The sequence below is a fragment of the Loxodonta africana genome, chromosome 6 (genome assembly GCF_030014295.1).
Source record: "Loxodonta africana isolate mLoxAfr1 chromosome 6, mLoxAfr1.hap2, whole genome shotgun sequence".
In the NCBI taxonomy this organism is placed as follows: domain Eukaryota; kingdom Metazoa; phylum Chordata; class Mammalia; order Proboscidea; family Elephantidae; genus Loxodonta; species Loxodonta africana.
Genome location: NC_087347.1, coordinates 93,222,762 through 93,238,967, shown reverse-complemented (window position 1 = coordinate 93,238,967; position 16,206 = coordinate 93,222,762). Strand labels below are relative to the sequence as shown.

General features: G+C 36.5%; 1 protein-coding gene across 4 annotated transcripts in view; it reads left to right on the top strand.

The window, feature by feature from the left end:
* The window catches only part of GALNT13 (polypeptide N-acetylgalactosaminyltransferase 13), a 537,747-nt gene that overhangs the window by 482,235 nt on the left and 39,306 nt on the right, over positions 1-16,206 (top strand). For all 4 annotated transcript variants that reach the window (XM_064287133.1, XM_064287134.1, XM_064287132.1 and 1 more), the window contains one exon: positions 2,144-2,242. In XM_064287133.1, the coding sequence (XP_064143203.1) occupies positions 2,144-2,242 (99 nt within the window). The remainder of the gene's footprint in view (positions 1-2,143; positions 2,243-16,206) is intronic.

Sequence of the window (16,206 nt, the reverse complement as noted above, 5' to 3'; positions counted from 1 at the left end):
AAAGGTTGGCAGTTCAAATCCACCAGGAGCTCCTCGGAAACTCTATGGGGCAGTTCTACTCTTCCCTATAGGGTTGCTATAAGTTGGAACTGATTCGATGGCAGTGGGGGGGTTTATATCAAAACCTACCAAACTCTTTTATCCAGTATCATTTATCCAGAAACTTTACCAAATGAGACCAGGAATCCACAATTTTTGCTCCTGCAAGAAAAATTCCAGCTACTCTGCTAAGAGCTCTCAACCCTGAGAAATTTCTCTCACAACTCAGATGTACAGCTTTTTGAAAGCAATTACATGTTTTGTTCTTTCTAATAAGGATCCATGGTGGTGCAGTGGTTAAGTCCTTGGCTGCCAACCAGAAGGTCAGCAGTTCAAACCTACCAGACACTCCTCGAGAAAAAAGATATGGCAGTCTGCTCCCATAAGTATTACAAACCCGTAGGGCAATTCCACTCTGTAGTGTAGGGTCACTGAGTTGGAACTGACTTGACTGCAATGGTTTGTTTGTTTGTTGTCCTTTCTAATGCTGCTCACGTTTTTAATGATAGGTTCTATGTTGGTTCTGACTCATGTTTTAGTGACCCTATAGGACAGAGTAGAACTGCCCCATAGGGTTTCCAATGAATGGCTGGTGGATTCGAACTGCTGACCTTTTGATTAGCAGCCAAGCTCTTAACCACTGTGCCAGCAGGGCTCCATAGCTTCTGCCATCCTGCTCTAAACCTCAGCTCATTGAAACAGGGTTTGACCACCCTGCCCAATTCTTTCCAACTCTTTCCAAGAGCCAATTTTGCTCCCTGGTTTTCTCAATTGCTGAATGTTGCTGTGCTACAAATCACATTACTTTTCCCAGCTTCAGGAATCACTAGTTGGCCATGGGATTCTGCATCACACACAAAAAAGTGAATTGTGTAAACCTAAGCTGCTAACCAAAAAGTTGACAGATCAAATCCACCAGCCTCTCCTTGGAAATCCTACGGGGCAGTTCTACTCTATCCTGTAGGGTCACTATGAGTCAAAATCGACTCCATGGCAACGGGTTTGAGTTTTGGCTTTGGTTAATCCATTCTATTCAGAACCTTCTAATGTTAATTGTTTTTCAGTGTAAAGAAATATGTTCACAAAGCATAGATAACTAAATAGATATATACAAGCAATGCATGAGTGAATAGTAATATACGCATGTCCTAATATAGGTCAGAGGTAAAAATTTTTCAGAAGCAGAGTGGAAAAGTAAAAATACATACTTGGGTAGAGACCAAGGAAAAGACCTGAAACATTTCACTTAATTAGAAAGGTTTTTCTTCTTCTTCTTCTTTTTTTTTTTTTTTTGCACAATTTTGTGCTTGATTTAGTCATTTCAGCATCTTTAAACTCAATGAATGGCTTTTGTAATTACATTTGGCTCAGATATGCATTAACTTTATGTTAATTGTAGGGCTAATGCAGTGTTTGAGTATAAACCAAGAACCTTATGTTTGCAGTTAGCAATTTAATCTTGCTTTTGAGGAAGTTGTAATATGAGATCGCCATTTAGCCTTATAATAGCTTTTCTTAGGGTCAAGCACTTTCCACCAAGTTTAGCATTGGGAGTGGAAGAAGATGCATGGAGTATGTTTTAGTCACAGAAATCGTCAGTATAATTAATCTTTATTAGTGCACAGAATGCAACATCTAGTAATGAAGCAACTTAAAAATTTTGAACATTTAATCGATTTATTTCTATTCCATTGTATATGTTGCTAAAGGGGTTCAAGAATAGACGTTATTTGAGTAGAATTTGAACACTGTCTTAATTTTGAAAGGATTTTAGAAAGAATTTCTCATTCATAATATGTACATATTTTCTTCTTTTCCGATACTATGCTATGAGCAAGTATTTTGATTAGATGCTAGTAACAATGCTAGTACTGTTCACATTGACTTCAGTAGGAGTTTAGTAACTTATACAGATTGGGGAGGGGACACTGAAAAATAAAAATATTTAAAGCAAGGTGTTCTCCTCAGAGAAATTTCCTTACAAACTTGTATCATTTACTTTGAACAATTTTTGCAATTTGATATAATCAGAAAGATTTTCTGACTTAAATTGCCATTTGACTTATGTTTTATTTGCCTTTTTGTGTGTGTTTGCTTTCTTTAGATAAGAAATGTTGAAACAAATCAATGTTTAGACAACATGGGCCGCAAAGAAAATGAAAAAGTGGGTATATTCAACTGTCATGGTATGGGAGGAAATCAGGTAAACTCTTTTTTTATCAGCTTCATATTTTTTTTTTTGAAAAATACTATTGTTAAAACAATAGATGTAGATCATAGCCCACATTCCAATAACAATAAAGTCTTAGTTTAGTAAGTTAATGATCATTCAATAAAATTTAGCTTTTTTATTTTCCCAAGTATCCTAAGAGAGCACTACAAAATTTAATAAAAATGGCAACACTTTCAGTGAGCCTACAGTTAATGAATGAAGCTATCCAAATATTCTAGACCCATCTCACTATACTATACTGTTACTTACTGAATAATATAAAATAATCCCTCAACATCTGTGATGTTTTCAGAAAGGTGATTAAGTTTCTTTTAGAAATTTTTATGTCTCTCATGGTCTCATAGCGACCCTATAGGAGAGAGTAAAACTGCCCCATAGAGTTTCCAAGGAGTGCCTGGTGGATTCGAACTGCCGACCCTTTGGTTTGCAGCTGTAGCATTTAACCAGTATGCCACCAGGGGTTCTATAGGATCACTATGAGTTGGAATCGACTCCACAGCATTGGGGTTTTGGGTTTTTCTCATGGTCTCTAGGAGTTTCTCAGGTTCCATAAAACTTTAAAATGCATAGCGCCTTTCTTATCTTTTGCTTTAGTTGTCTTTGGACCAGGTGAAATTTTAGTACTTAAGCAAGACTGATGAATTACAAAAAGTCTAAGACGGTATTTTTTGTGTAAAAGTTGTATTAATTATTGCAGACTTATATATAAGATATAAGAAGGATTTTTGTGCTAAGTGTTGGAAAGTGGCTCTGCAAGGTAGGCCACATGGAGGCAGCTTGGCTTTGAGTCTTCTGGCTGGAGCAGCCCTACTGCCATGGCCACTTTAAGAGGGAGAATTTGCAATGCCAAGGGATGTAAAAGGAGCCCTGGTGGCTCAGTGGATAAACACTCGGCTGCTAACCGAAGGGTCAGCGGTTTGAACCCACCAGCCACTCTGCAGGAGAAAGATGTGGCAGTATGCTTCCATAAAGAGTTCAGCCTTAGAACCCTATGGGATAGTTCTATTCTGCCGTACAGGATAACTATGAGACAAGATGGACTCAACAGCAATGGATTTTGGGAACTGTAAAAACAAAACAGCATTTGAGAGTGATTCTTCTTCACAAGTTGTCTGCAGCAGTGGATGAAAATCACACCAGTGAGTTTTTAATCTGATGATAAAACTTTTGGGTTAGAGTGAACGAAGTTAGCAAAAGATAAACTATCCAGTACAATATTATGGTTACATTTGTGATGCAGATGAATGTGCCAAGGTTCCATAGAGAAATGCATATTACTTATGGTACTGTAAAGCAAGAGGAAATTGCCCTGTTGAGTTGTGGAACTGTACTTCAAGCCTGTATAATTCAATGAAGAAAATCAACAGAAAGTTTGTCTCTTAAAAAAAAAAACAAACTAATTTTTAAAAGATTTTAAGTTAAGAAAGAAAATATTTAAATTAAACTTTTAAAATCACAACATGGAGAAGTAACCAGTGGAAGAAGATGATAAAAACAACATAGGCAGAACCATAACAAAGCATTTTAAGACTATCGAGCTCATGGTTATATTGATTCACAGTGAATGGGAGTGGCCTCCACTACCAAACACCGAAGAAGTGCCAATGAATTTAGCCAGAAACAGCAAAAGTCTAATAATCAGAGGATTAAATGTGTAGGGCTTTAATTTTCTCATATATTAAGTCTGAAAATACTTAATTGCTGTCATTTGTTCAGGTTCTCAATGATTCCATCAGGAAACCAGACATTTTCTATGTTTCCATTCTTCTTCCCTTTGAGTTGTCTTTTATCAACAGCTGGTTATAAGAGGGCTGCTGAAACTGCAGACATCATGCCCATATTCAAGCTAGGAAGAGTGGGGTAGAGAAGAGCTACAACAGCCATGTCTGTCCTTTTACTTGGGAAAGAAAAAGCCTTCCTAGAGCCTCAACACATTTCCATGTATGTCTCTTTTGCCATAAATGTTACTTGGGCACTCCTAGTGCAAGGAACAATGGCAAGTGAATATTTCACGTCACACTCACAAGTGGCACTCCTCATAATTTATTTAGCATGGTATTGTGTAAGCGTTTAGAAATGTCTATCATAATCTATTTCAAAAGCTTGTTTGAAAATCAATTAATCATCTGCACCATGATGATCTCTGAAATTAAAAAAACAAACAAAACATTAGTTATGAAATTGTTCTCCTTCTAATGAAGATGAAAATGAGAAAGAAAGGTGCCCCTGATGAATTACCCACATAGATTCCTTAATGTGCCACAGTATAAAAAGATAATTAGTCATATATTCATATTTTTAATTACATACATATTCATGACAACTGCGTCTAAATGACGCCAAACACTGTAATTATAAGGGTGTAAAAATTTTATCATTCATCTACAAGTTTCCAAATATTCAGTAATAAGCTGTCCTACTCTACTATAAGTTTCTTATTTGCAGAAACTATTTCTTATTCCTCTTTTCATCCCCAGAACCTGACATGGTGCTTGGGATATGTTAGGTGCTTAATAAATACCAGTTGAGTAAATGGATGGAAGAATGTATGGTCTGGACAATGGATTTGTACCTTAGTGCCATGTGGACATTGCTAAGGAAAAATTAGCTGTTCTTGTCATGTAACTAAAAGGCACCATTTTTCAGAATTTATAAAGAAAATGAACAAATAAATGGTAAGCAAAAAAAAACACATTACAACATATATTCAAATATCTATAGATTATCAACTTAATGGCAAGGTAGAAATTAAGACATATTTTTTCTAGCTGCATGAATATTTGCTCATGTGCACAAATACTCACGTACATGCATATTTATTGGAGCCCTTTTTGTTATAAAACAAACAATGGGACCAACTAAATATTTACTAAGAGACTAATAGTTAAATAAATCATTACAGAGAATATTATATAGCCACCAAAAATGACTGTAAGAGGACTATATGTACTGTCATGAAAAACTGAAAAGAGAAAACAAAATCCACAGTGCAACTTACTTTGAATGATCTCATTTATTAAAAAAAAATAAAGTGAGTATGTATGCTAATGGAAATACATTCAAATCTATATAAAAGTAAATTAACCTCTGGAGACAAAGTAACCCGGAGAGAAGATTGAGTTGAAATGGAAATTTTCACTTTTTACCATATTTTTTTGTACATATATATAAAAAAAAATATAAGCTTCTTAATTAATCAAATAAAGATGGAGAAATTGAACTCTTAAGAATAAAAGAATATGATTTTATAGCATCACACTAAACTGATTAATTGGGTAACCTATGATAAGATGCAACCACTTTTGAATTATCGTCAGCAGAAGACGTTGTGGCAGTATATCAACAGGGAACTTCCAGAAATTCAAGCAGAATTTAGAAGAGGATGTGGAAAAAGGATATCATTGCTGATGTCAGATGCACCTTGGCTGAAAGCAGAGAATACCAGAAAGATGTTTACCTGTGTTTTATTGACTATGCAAAAGCATTTGATTATGTGGATCATAACAAATTATGGATAACATTGCAAGGATTGGGAATTCCAGAACACTTCATTGTGCTCATAAGGAACCTGTACAGAGACTAAGGGACAGTCATTCAAACAGAACAAGGGAATACTGCATAGTTTAAAATCAGGAAAGGTGTGTGTCAGGGTTATATTCTTTTGCCATACTTATTCAATCTGTATGCTGAGCAAATAATCTGAGAAGTCAGACTACAGGAAGAACATGCCATCAGGATTGGAGGAAGACTCATTAACAACCTGCATTATGCAGCTGATACAGCCCAGCTTGCTGAAAGTGAAGAGGACTTGAAGCGCTTACTGATGAAGATGAAAGACCACAGCCTTCAGTGTGGATTACAGCTCACCATAAAGAAAACAAAAATCCTCACAACTGGAAAAATAAGCAGCATCATGATAAACTGAGAAAAAAATTGTTGTTATCAAGGATTTCATTTTACTTGGATCCACAATTAATAACCCTGGAAGTGGCAGTTAAGAAATCAAACAACATATTGCATCAGGCAAATCTGCTGCAAAAGACCTCTTTAAAGTATTAAAAGCGAAGATGTCACTTTGAGGACTAAGGTGTGCCTGACCCACGCCATGTGTTTTCAGTTGCCTCATATGCATGAGGAAGCTGGGCAGTGAATAAGGAAGATAGAAGAATTGATGCCTTTGAATTATGGTATTGGCAAAGAATATTGAATATACAATGGACTGCCAGAAGAATGAACAAATCTGTCTTAGAAGAAGCACAGCCAGAATGCTCCTTAGAAGTGAGGATGGTGAGACTTTTTCTCACGTAATTTGGACATGTCATCAGGAGAGACCAGTCCCTGGAGATGGACATCATGCTTGGTAAGGAGAGGAAGACCCTCAATGAGATGGATTAGCACAGTGGCTGCAGTGATGGTTCAAGCATGGCAATGATTGTGAGAATGGCACAGGAATGGCCAGTGTGTCCTTCTGTTGTACATAGGGTCTCTAGGAGTTGGAACAGACTAAATGACACTTAAGAACAACATGTTAAGTTTCCTAATATTGTGGAGCTTTAATATTTAAATATCTATTCAAATGATACAAGATTTCCCTCAATTTTTTTTTCTCAGAAGATTAATAAAATTTGTGAAACAACTAACACCAAGCACAGCACATACTAGGCACTTTCTTCATATTGGTCTGTTGCCATTAATTATTCTCTTTATATATCATTTCCGTTTATGTTCTCAGATACTTCCCTTTTTACTTCTAAAAGTAAACAAATAAAATGTTCATTCAAGGGTTCATGCCAAAAACAAGATAAAAACCAGCGCTTTCTATGGTATTGTTTATTTCAATAAAATGCATAGCCTCTCCTGCTATTCTCATAAATTTATATTATGAAAAAATTAAATGATCACGTAAAATTCTATTGTTATGATTGTGTTTTGATGGAACTCAGTATTTTGAGGAAGTTAGGATGTTTAGTACCAGGGACACGCTTAAATGTTTGTCTTGCTCAATTTGGAAAAGAACAGATTTTAGGATTTTATTCTCAGAGCTAGTCTTTTTTATTGCCATTCTTTTATGTTATCATGGAAGCCTCATCTATTTTTATGGACATTTTGCTTGAATTTTTTAAAGTAGCCCCTAACCCATAAAGATATTCAAATCTTTTTCCCACTTTTACACAAAAGTCTTAATGAATGTTAGCATAGGTGTTCTGTTTGTTTGTTTAGCATTTCAATTCAGTTACATGTCTGAAAGAGGGTACTTTATATTTTGTTGGCAATTATGCTGTCATCATTTCTCCATCCCCAGGAGTTTTGATAGTTTTTAGTTACTATTATTAAGTTTTTGGAGATATCAAGGAGAAACTTAACTTTTTTAGTAGTAAGAGATATTTTTCTTAAACACTCAAATATTCAGGAAAATGCAAGCTTGAATCAATGGATTCAGTAACACTGATGCAAATCCGTCCACCTGCAGTCACCTGATCTTCTACAAAGCTCCAAAGTCCATTAAATGGGGAAAATACCATCTTTCTAACAAATAGTGCTAGCAAAACTGGATGTCTATCTTTAAAAAAAAAAAAAAAAGAGTACTATAAGAACAAACCAAAAAATGGAGCATTATTAGGTTAAACATGATAATTTTGAAGTGCTCTTTTTAAATCTGTATAAATAAATCTTCAACCTCAAATAATAATGATAAAACTAGATAGTCCATTCCAATCTATTCATGAAATGCTTTCTTTTCATCAGCAAGTACCATAATGATAACCATTAAATATTTTCAAAAGAATGAAAATAAAGAGGATTTTGACTAAAACTTGAATATAAATTTTTACAAGTGAAAGAACTTATAATTTATTGATGTAACGTATGTAACTAAAAGTTATGGGATTTCCTTTCCTGTACATCTGAAAAAAAATAGACATAGATTTCTAGTACCAGCTTCATGTCTCCTACAATGCCAATGATTCAGATTTATGTCTTCATAGACAATGTCTCTCCTGAACTCTAGGATCTATTTCTAATTAATTACTGTGAATTTCTGCAGGCATCTAAAACTCAACAATTTCCAAACTACACTCACTCTCTTCCTTTTCACAAAATCATCACAAATAGAAATTTAGAATATTCATTTCATAAGTCTAATTGGTCTCCAAAATCTTGGCATTTCTATGCAAAAATATTCCTTGATTCTTACCCATCAGCCCCTTTACAACCAAGGCATCTTCCTTTATCCAAGCCTAAATCTTCTTCCACCTGGATAGTTGAAAATGCTCATTATTTCTTTGACTATATCACACATGGTACATTAGAAATATAATCTGACTAAAATATTAAGCAGTCCTTCACTTCCCAAGGATTGAAGTCCAAATTCTTTAGTATGATAGACAAAGCCCCTCATAATGTCATCCTCTCATCTGGCTTTCCAGTTGTGTCTCTCTTTGTGTTTCAATAGTCCCTTGTGCTCTAGCCATATGCCTGGTAATTTTTCTTTTTTTGGCATGTTTCATGCATTTTTCTATATCTGAAATTCATTCATACTGTTCTAATTTCACTGTTGATCACATACTGTGTCACTGGCAAACTTAAGACATACTTACCTTTCAAAGCTCAAATGATTTAGATTATCTTCTGCTGTATATAGAATAATGTCTTAGTTATCTAGTGTTGCTATAAAAGAAATACCACAAATGGGTGGCTTTAATAAATAGAAATTTATTTTCTCATAGTGTAGGAGGCTAGAAGTCTGTCAGCTCTAGGGGAAGGCTTTCTCTGTCTGTGGCTCTGGAGTAAGGTCCTTGTCTCTTTTAGCTTCTGGCCTGGGCAGTCTTCATGTGGTTTGGCATCTCTCTATCCCCATCTTTTCTTGCCCACTTGGTTGTTTTAATCTCTTTTATATCTGAAATAAGATTGACTCAAGACATACCCTACACTAATCCTGCCTCATTAACACAACAAAGACAAACCTTTCTCAAATAAGATTATAATCACAGGCATAGAAGTTAGGATTTTCAGCACATTTTTGGGAGGAAACAATTCAATCCATAACATTCCACCCTTTAACTCCTAAAAATTCATATCTTCGACACATGCAAAACACGTTCACCCCATCATATCATCCTAAAAGTCCTAAATCAACTCCAAGTCCCAAATCTCATCTTCTGAGTCATCCAAATCAAATATGAGTGGGATGTTAGGTGTATTCCATCCTGGGGAAAAATTCCTCTTCACCTGTGAACCTGTGAAACCTACGATATAAGTTATCTGTTTCCAAAGTATAATGGTGGAGCAGGCACAAGATAGACATTTTCATTACAAATCGGAGAACTGGAGGGAACGAAGGGATACTTGGGAATACAGCAAGTTCAAAATCCATCAGAAAAATTTACATTACCTCTTCAAGCTTGAAAATAACCCTCTGTTCTTTGGGACCATTTGAGCAATGGCTCCGCCCTGCAGACTATAGATGTTGGCCAGGCCCTCTGAATTCTGGCTAGAGGCCCCTCTACCCTTGGCTGCAGCTCTGCCTTCCAGGCCCACTGAGATGTCAACTCTGCACCCTCAGCTTTAGTTGGCCCCATTCTCTTAATCCATTTAAGTGACAACTCTACCCCTTGGCCCCACCATGCCCAGTTCTTCTGCCCCTTGAGCAGGACAGCTTCACCTCCTTAACTTTGGGTGTCTACCTTATCCTCCTGACACACTTTTATAGCAGCCCCACACACTGGAACCAAGTTGGCAAAGACCCAACTCTTTGAAATCTGTGAACTGTGTCCCCACCCTTTGAAACGGAGAAGACCCTGCTTCCTGTGCTCCTTCCAACAGATCTGATGATCTCTGAGGTGCACCAGGGATGGGCCTTGTTGTGGATTGAATTGTGCCCCCTAAAATGTGTATCAACTTGGCTAGGCCATGATTCCCAGTATTATGTGGTTGTCCACGATTTTCTGATCTACTGTGATCACCCTGTGTGTTGTAAATCCTAATCTCTATGGTGTTAATGAGGAAAGATTGGAGGCAGTTATGTTAATGAGGCAGGATTCAACCTACAGGATTAGGCTGTATCTTCAGTCAATCTCTTTTGGCAAAGAGGAGTGGGACTTCATGCCCAAGAAAGAAGCACTGGGAGTGGAGCACATCCTTTGGACCCAGGGTCCCTGCACTGAGAAGCTCCTAGGCTAGGGGACAATTGATGACAAGAAACTGCCAGCAGAACTGACACAGAGAGAATGCATCCCCAGAGAGCTGGCACCCTGTACTCAAACTTCTAGCCTCCTAGACTGTGAGAGAATAAATTTCTGTTTGTTAAAGCCGTCCAATTTTGACATTTCTGTTATAGCAGAACTTGATAACTAAGACAGTCCTTTTCTTTTCTTGGAGGACAACAGATGTAGCTCCTTTCATCTGTTTCCTGCTTGTAGAATTCTAAGAGGCAGACAGCATTCTCTCCTATCATTCTTTCCCTGTCTCCTTCAGTCTAAGGTAATGGGTTTTCTGCTGTGGTAGTTGGTTAGATTCATCAGTTGCAGGCTTAATTTCTTTAACAAAAGATTCGTGAAGGGAAAGACAACATACAATATAGAGGAAGGCAGTAGAACTTGACCAAGGCAAAGTCATAGAGGCTTCCTAGTCATATCTAGACACCTTGAGGGAATGAGTTACTGGGGCTGAGGGCTGGGGACCATGGTCTCAGGGACATCTAGATCAATTGACATAACATAGTTCATAAAGGTATGTTTTGCATCCTAATTTGATGAGTCACATCTGGGATCTTAAAAGTTTGCAACTGGCTATCTAAGATACATCTATTGGCCCCATCCCAACTGGAGCAAAAGAGAATGATGAAAACCAAAGACACAAGGAAAATATTAGCCCAAAGGACTAATGGACCACATGAACTACACCAGCCTGTGCCCAGAAGAATTCAGTGGCGCCCAGTTACCACCACTTACCCTTCTGACAGTTATCACAATAGAGGGTCCTAGACAGAGCAGGAGAAAAATATAGAGCAAAATTCAAATTCACAAAAAAAGACCAGACTTGGTGGTCTGACAGAGACTGGAGGAACCCAAGACTACAGCCCCTGGACAACCTGCTAACTCAGAACTGAAGCCACTCCTGAAGTCCAGCAAAAAAAAAAAAAAAAAAAATTGTGTAGCCACATCCTTGGTGGACATCTTAGGACATGTGTCCTTAGTTTGTACAACAGGATTTTCTAAATCTTTAAGTTCTGTTTCATTTTGCACAGTTCACTTTTAAGTCTATCTCTTTTCTCTTGCATTTTACTATAAGTGGTGAGAGAAACCACATGTCCCCTTTAAGATCTTACTTAGAAATTTCATCATCCAGATATCCAAGTTCATCACTTACAAGGTCTACCTTCTACCAAACATCTGAATGTAATTCAGAAAAGTTCTTTGCCACCATATAAAAAGCATTGCCCTTCCTCCATTGTTCAATCACGTGTTCACCATTTTCTTTTAAAGCTTTACCAGAAGCACATTTAATGTCCACATTTCTAGCAACATTCTTTTGTGGTGCCATATGTATTCGCTAAGATGATAGCGACTTTCTCTATAGGTCTCCTCCCTTACTTGTGAGACCTCACCAGAATTGCCTTTGATGTCCACAATTCTACCAATAGGCTCTTCAAGGCAATCATGGCATTTACTATTAGGCCTCTTAAAACTTCCAGCCTCTATCCATACTCAATTCCAAAACTTCTGCTATATTTTAGGTATCTGTTAGGGCAGCACCCTGCTCTTGGTACCAAATTGTGTCTTAGTTATCTAGGGTTGCTATAACAGTTATACCACAAATGGGTGTCTTTAACAAACAGAAGTTTACTTTCTCATAGTTTAGGATGCTAGAAGTCCAAATTCATGGTGCTGGCTTTAGAGGAAGGCTTTCCTTCTCTGTCAGCACTGGAGGAATGTCCTTGTCTCTTTTAGCTTCTGCTCCTGGGAGATCTTCGTGCAGCTTGGCATCTCTCTTTCCCCATTTCTGCTTATCTGCTTGCTTGTTTTAATCTCTTTTATATCGCAAAAGAGATTGACTCAAGATACCCCCTACACTAATCCTGCCTCATTAACATAATAAAGATGGTTCGTTCCCAAATAAGATTATAACCACAGGCATAAAAGTTAGAATTTACAACACATATTTTTGTGGGACATGATTCAATCCATAATGTCTAATAACTTCTTAACCTAAATAGAATATTTTTAAATGAGTAAACTATAATTTACTTCATCAATCCCCTATTCTTTAATACTTAAGATTATTTCTTTTTATCAATATAGACTAGACTCATCAATATCTTTGTTGCTAAAATATTCATCCATATTTACTTCTTTAAAATAATGTCTAGAAGTAAATTTGTTAAATTAAAGGCTATGAAACATAAGTCTTTTAATACATAGTGACACATTGTCCTCTTTTAGGTTACACAATTTAATAGGGCTGATAACTAAAATAAGAAGATGCACTATGATAAACACTTATGTTTATCCTCTTATGTTAATCCCTAAAGCATTTTCTCCTTTAACTCTCACAACAATCTATTAAGTTCATAGTGTCATTATCCTTATTTTACAATTAGACCTAGAATGGAAACTGAGAGATAGTAACATGATTGTGTTGGTAATGCAGTTTGAACCTGTCTGGCTCCAGATCAAGGTTGTATCCACTGTGTTTGCATTGATTCCCAGACTTTTCCAGGATTCCAATAATATTGGCCAAGGCTAACTGGGTATTATATATATATATCTTCTCATCTGTGCTGATTTAGTATGAGAGGAACTTTTTATCTTGTTTTTAATTATATTTCCAGCATTATCAATGCATTTAAGTATTAAAAAAAACTTAGCATCAATGCTTTGTAAATTTCCCAGTTATATTTTTGCTCATTTTCTCTTGGAAACTGCAGGGATTCTTTCTCTTGATCATTTAGTAGAACACTTTATTAAATAAGATTATTATCTGTGTCATATATGTTACAGGTATTTTTCTGACTTTGAAATTTTGTTTAGAGTGTGTTTTCACCTACAGACTTTTTAAGCCATTCATGTACTCCAATCACTCTTTACCTTTGTGCTTTCTCTTTTTGGTATAGAAATATCATCCTTTTTTATATAGGATGATATTTTGTAAATAACAGTTACATAAGGAGTTAATACCAAATTTAGTAATTGGATCTTGGTCTAATTGGGCATATATCATACCTACTCAAATATCAAAACTAACTTTTTATTTAATATTTTTGTAAGATGCATTTATAAGTGGGTAAAATTATATTAATATATTTATAAAATTACCATTTACTTTGGTATCAAGTATCATTATAAAGATTTTTTATTAAAACTCAGTAGAACATCAGATACATAGACCAATGGAACAGAATTGACAATCCAGACATAAATCCACCCACATATGAGCACATGATATTTGACAAAGGCCCAAAGTCAGTTAAATGGGGAAAAGACAGTCTCTTTAACAAATGGTGCTGGCATAACTGGATATCCATCTGCAGAAAAATGAAACAAGACCCATGCCTCACACCATGCACAAAAATGAACTCAAAATGGATCAAAGACCTAAATATAAAATCTAAAATGATAAAGATTGTCATGGATTGAATTATTTCCCCCCAAAAAATGTGTGTATCAATTGGGCTGGGGCATGATTCCCAGTATTATATGATTTTCCTGTTGATGTTGTAAATCCTCCCTCTATGATGTTAATGAGGGAGAATGGGTGACAGTTGTATTAGTGAGGCAGGACTCAACCTACAGGATTGGGTTGTGTCTTGAGGCAATCTCTTGAGATATAAAAGGTAGAAGCAAGCAGAGAGACAGGGGGACCTCATACCATCAAGAAAGCAGCACCAGGAGCAGAGTGCATCTTTTGGACCCGGGCTCCCTTCACCTGAGAAGCTCCTCAACCAGGGGAAGATTGAGTCCAAAGACATTCCTCCAGAGCCTATATAGAGAGAAAGTCTTACCCTGGAGCTGAAGCCCTGAATTTGGACTTTTAGCTTACTTAAATTTCTCTTTGAGAGTATGTCTGTTATAGTAGCACTAAATAACTAAAACAAAGATCATGGAAGAAAAAATAGGGACAATGCTAGGTGCCCTAATAAATGGCATAAAGAGTATAAAAAACATTACTAACAATGTACAAACACAAGAAAAAAACTAGATAACTGGGAGCTCCTAAAAATCAAACACTTATGTTCATTCAAAGACTTCACTAAAAGAGTCAAAAGATTACCTACAGACTGGGAAAAAGTTTTTGGCTATGACAAATCCGACCAGTGTCTAATCTCTAAAATCTACAAGATACTGCAAAAACTCAACAATAAAAAAACAAATATTTTAGGTGAAGGGAAACATGGCACACAATACACAGGAGGTCAAGTGTGTATAAATGTATTAAGAAAGTGTTCTGCATCCCAGTTTGGTGAGTGGTGGCCATCTAAGATATGTCAATTGATACCAACCCACCTTGAGCAAAGGCAAATGAACACCAAAGACACAAGGTAAATATGAGCCCAAGAGACAGAAAGGGCCTCATAAACCAGAGACTACATCAGCCTCAGGCCAGAAAAACTAGATGGTGCCTGACTACCCCTGAAGACTACCCTAACAGGGAACAGGAGAACAGTGGGATGCAGACCTCAGGTTCTCGTAAAAAGACCAGACTTAATGGTCTGACTGAGACTAGAGAGACCCAGGAGGTCATGGTTCTTGGACCCTCTGTTAACCCTCTGGAACCATTTCCAAAGCCAACTCTTCAAAGAGGGATTGGACTGTACTATAAGACAGTAAATGATACTGGCGAGGAGTGAGTTTCTTAGCTCAAGTAGACACGTGAGACTATGTGAGCTGCTCCTGTCTAGAGGCAAGAAGAGAAGGCAGAGGGGGACAGGCGTGGCTAAATGGTCATGGGGAATACTGGGTGGAGAGGAGGAGGATGCTGTCTCATTGGGGGGGATTAGCTAGGAGTACATAGCGAGGTGTGTATAAGTTTTTGTATGAGAGTCTGACTTGATTTGTAAACTTTCACTTAAAGCAAAAAAAAAAAAAAAAATCAGTAGAGTGTTTGTCTTTGAACTCCAACATATCTTTCATCCAAAATGGAAAGAAGTAGCCCCATACACATTGTACTCATCCCTTTTATAGACAAAATATGTGAAGTGATGGAAAAATGCTCACATTTTAGGAAATGCATTTATAATATTTCTCTTTCTCCCTGGAGCCCCTCATTTGGAGAGAGCTAGAAAACACATGGAAACATTCCATATAATTCATTGCAGTAAGTGATTCAGAGCCATTCTTCAAGGTAGCAAGCCTTTGGGGAAGCTTATGCTAGCCATTTACTAAAATCTTGTTTCCTGCCAAGATAAAGAAGAGATCATTAGATATTATCTAGACTTTTATACAAATATCTCTTTCTCCTCTAATATGTGATTATTTGTACTTAAGAAGCATGTAACTTTATGATAGGCATATTAATAATTTTGAGAGTAAACAAATACTTTCGCTTCCCATTTACAGACCCCTCAACTAGAGAACCCTTGATTAATTTAGTAATGTATTCTAATGTACTCACAGATTGTAATGAATGCATTCATTTGATGGATATGTATTCATTTTTAAGTTTGCATTTTATAAGTACTGTAATTACTTAGAAGCTCTTTCTACATTAATTCGGTCCCCTTTTAATAGCTAGCATAGTGGAATTAAAAATCACCAGGGATTTTCACAAAGTAAATTTGCAAATGAAATGGAATAGCCTATGAGGAAAGAAGGAAAAGTTACCATTAATTAAATGTTTGAATGAGTTAGATACATACAATATAGAAGAGAGCAGAGTTGTCACAACTTCTATAGAAATAAGAAGTATTCCAAGAGCCTTTCAATCTTACTAACACTTGA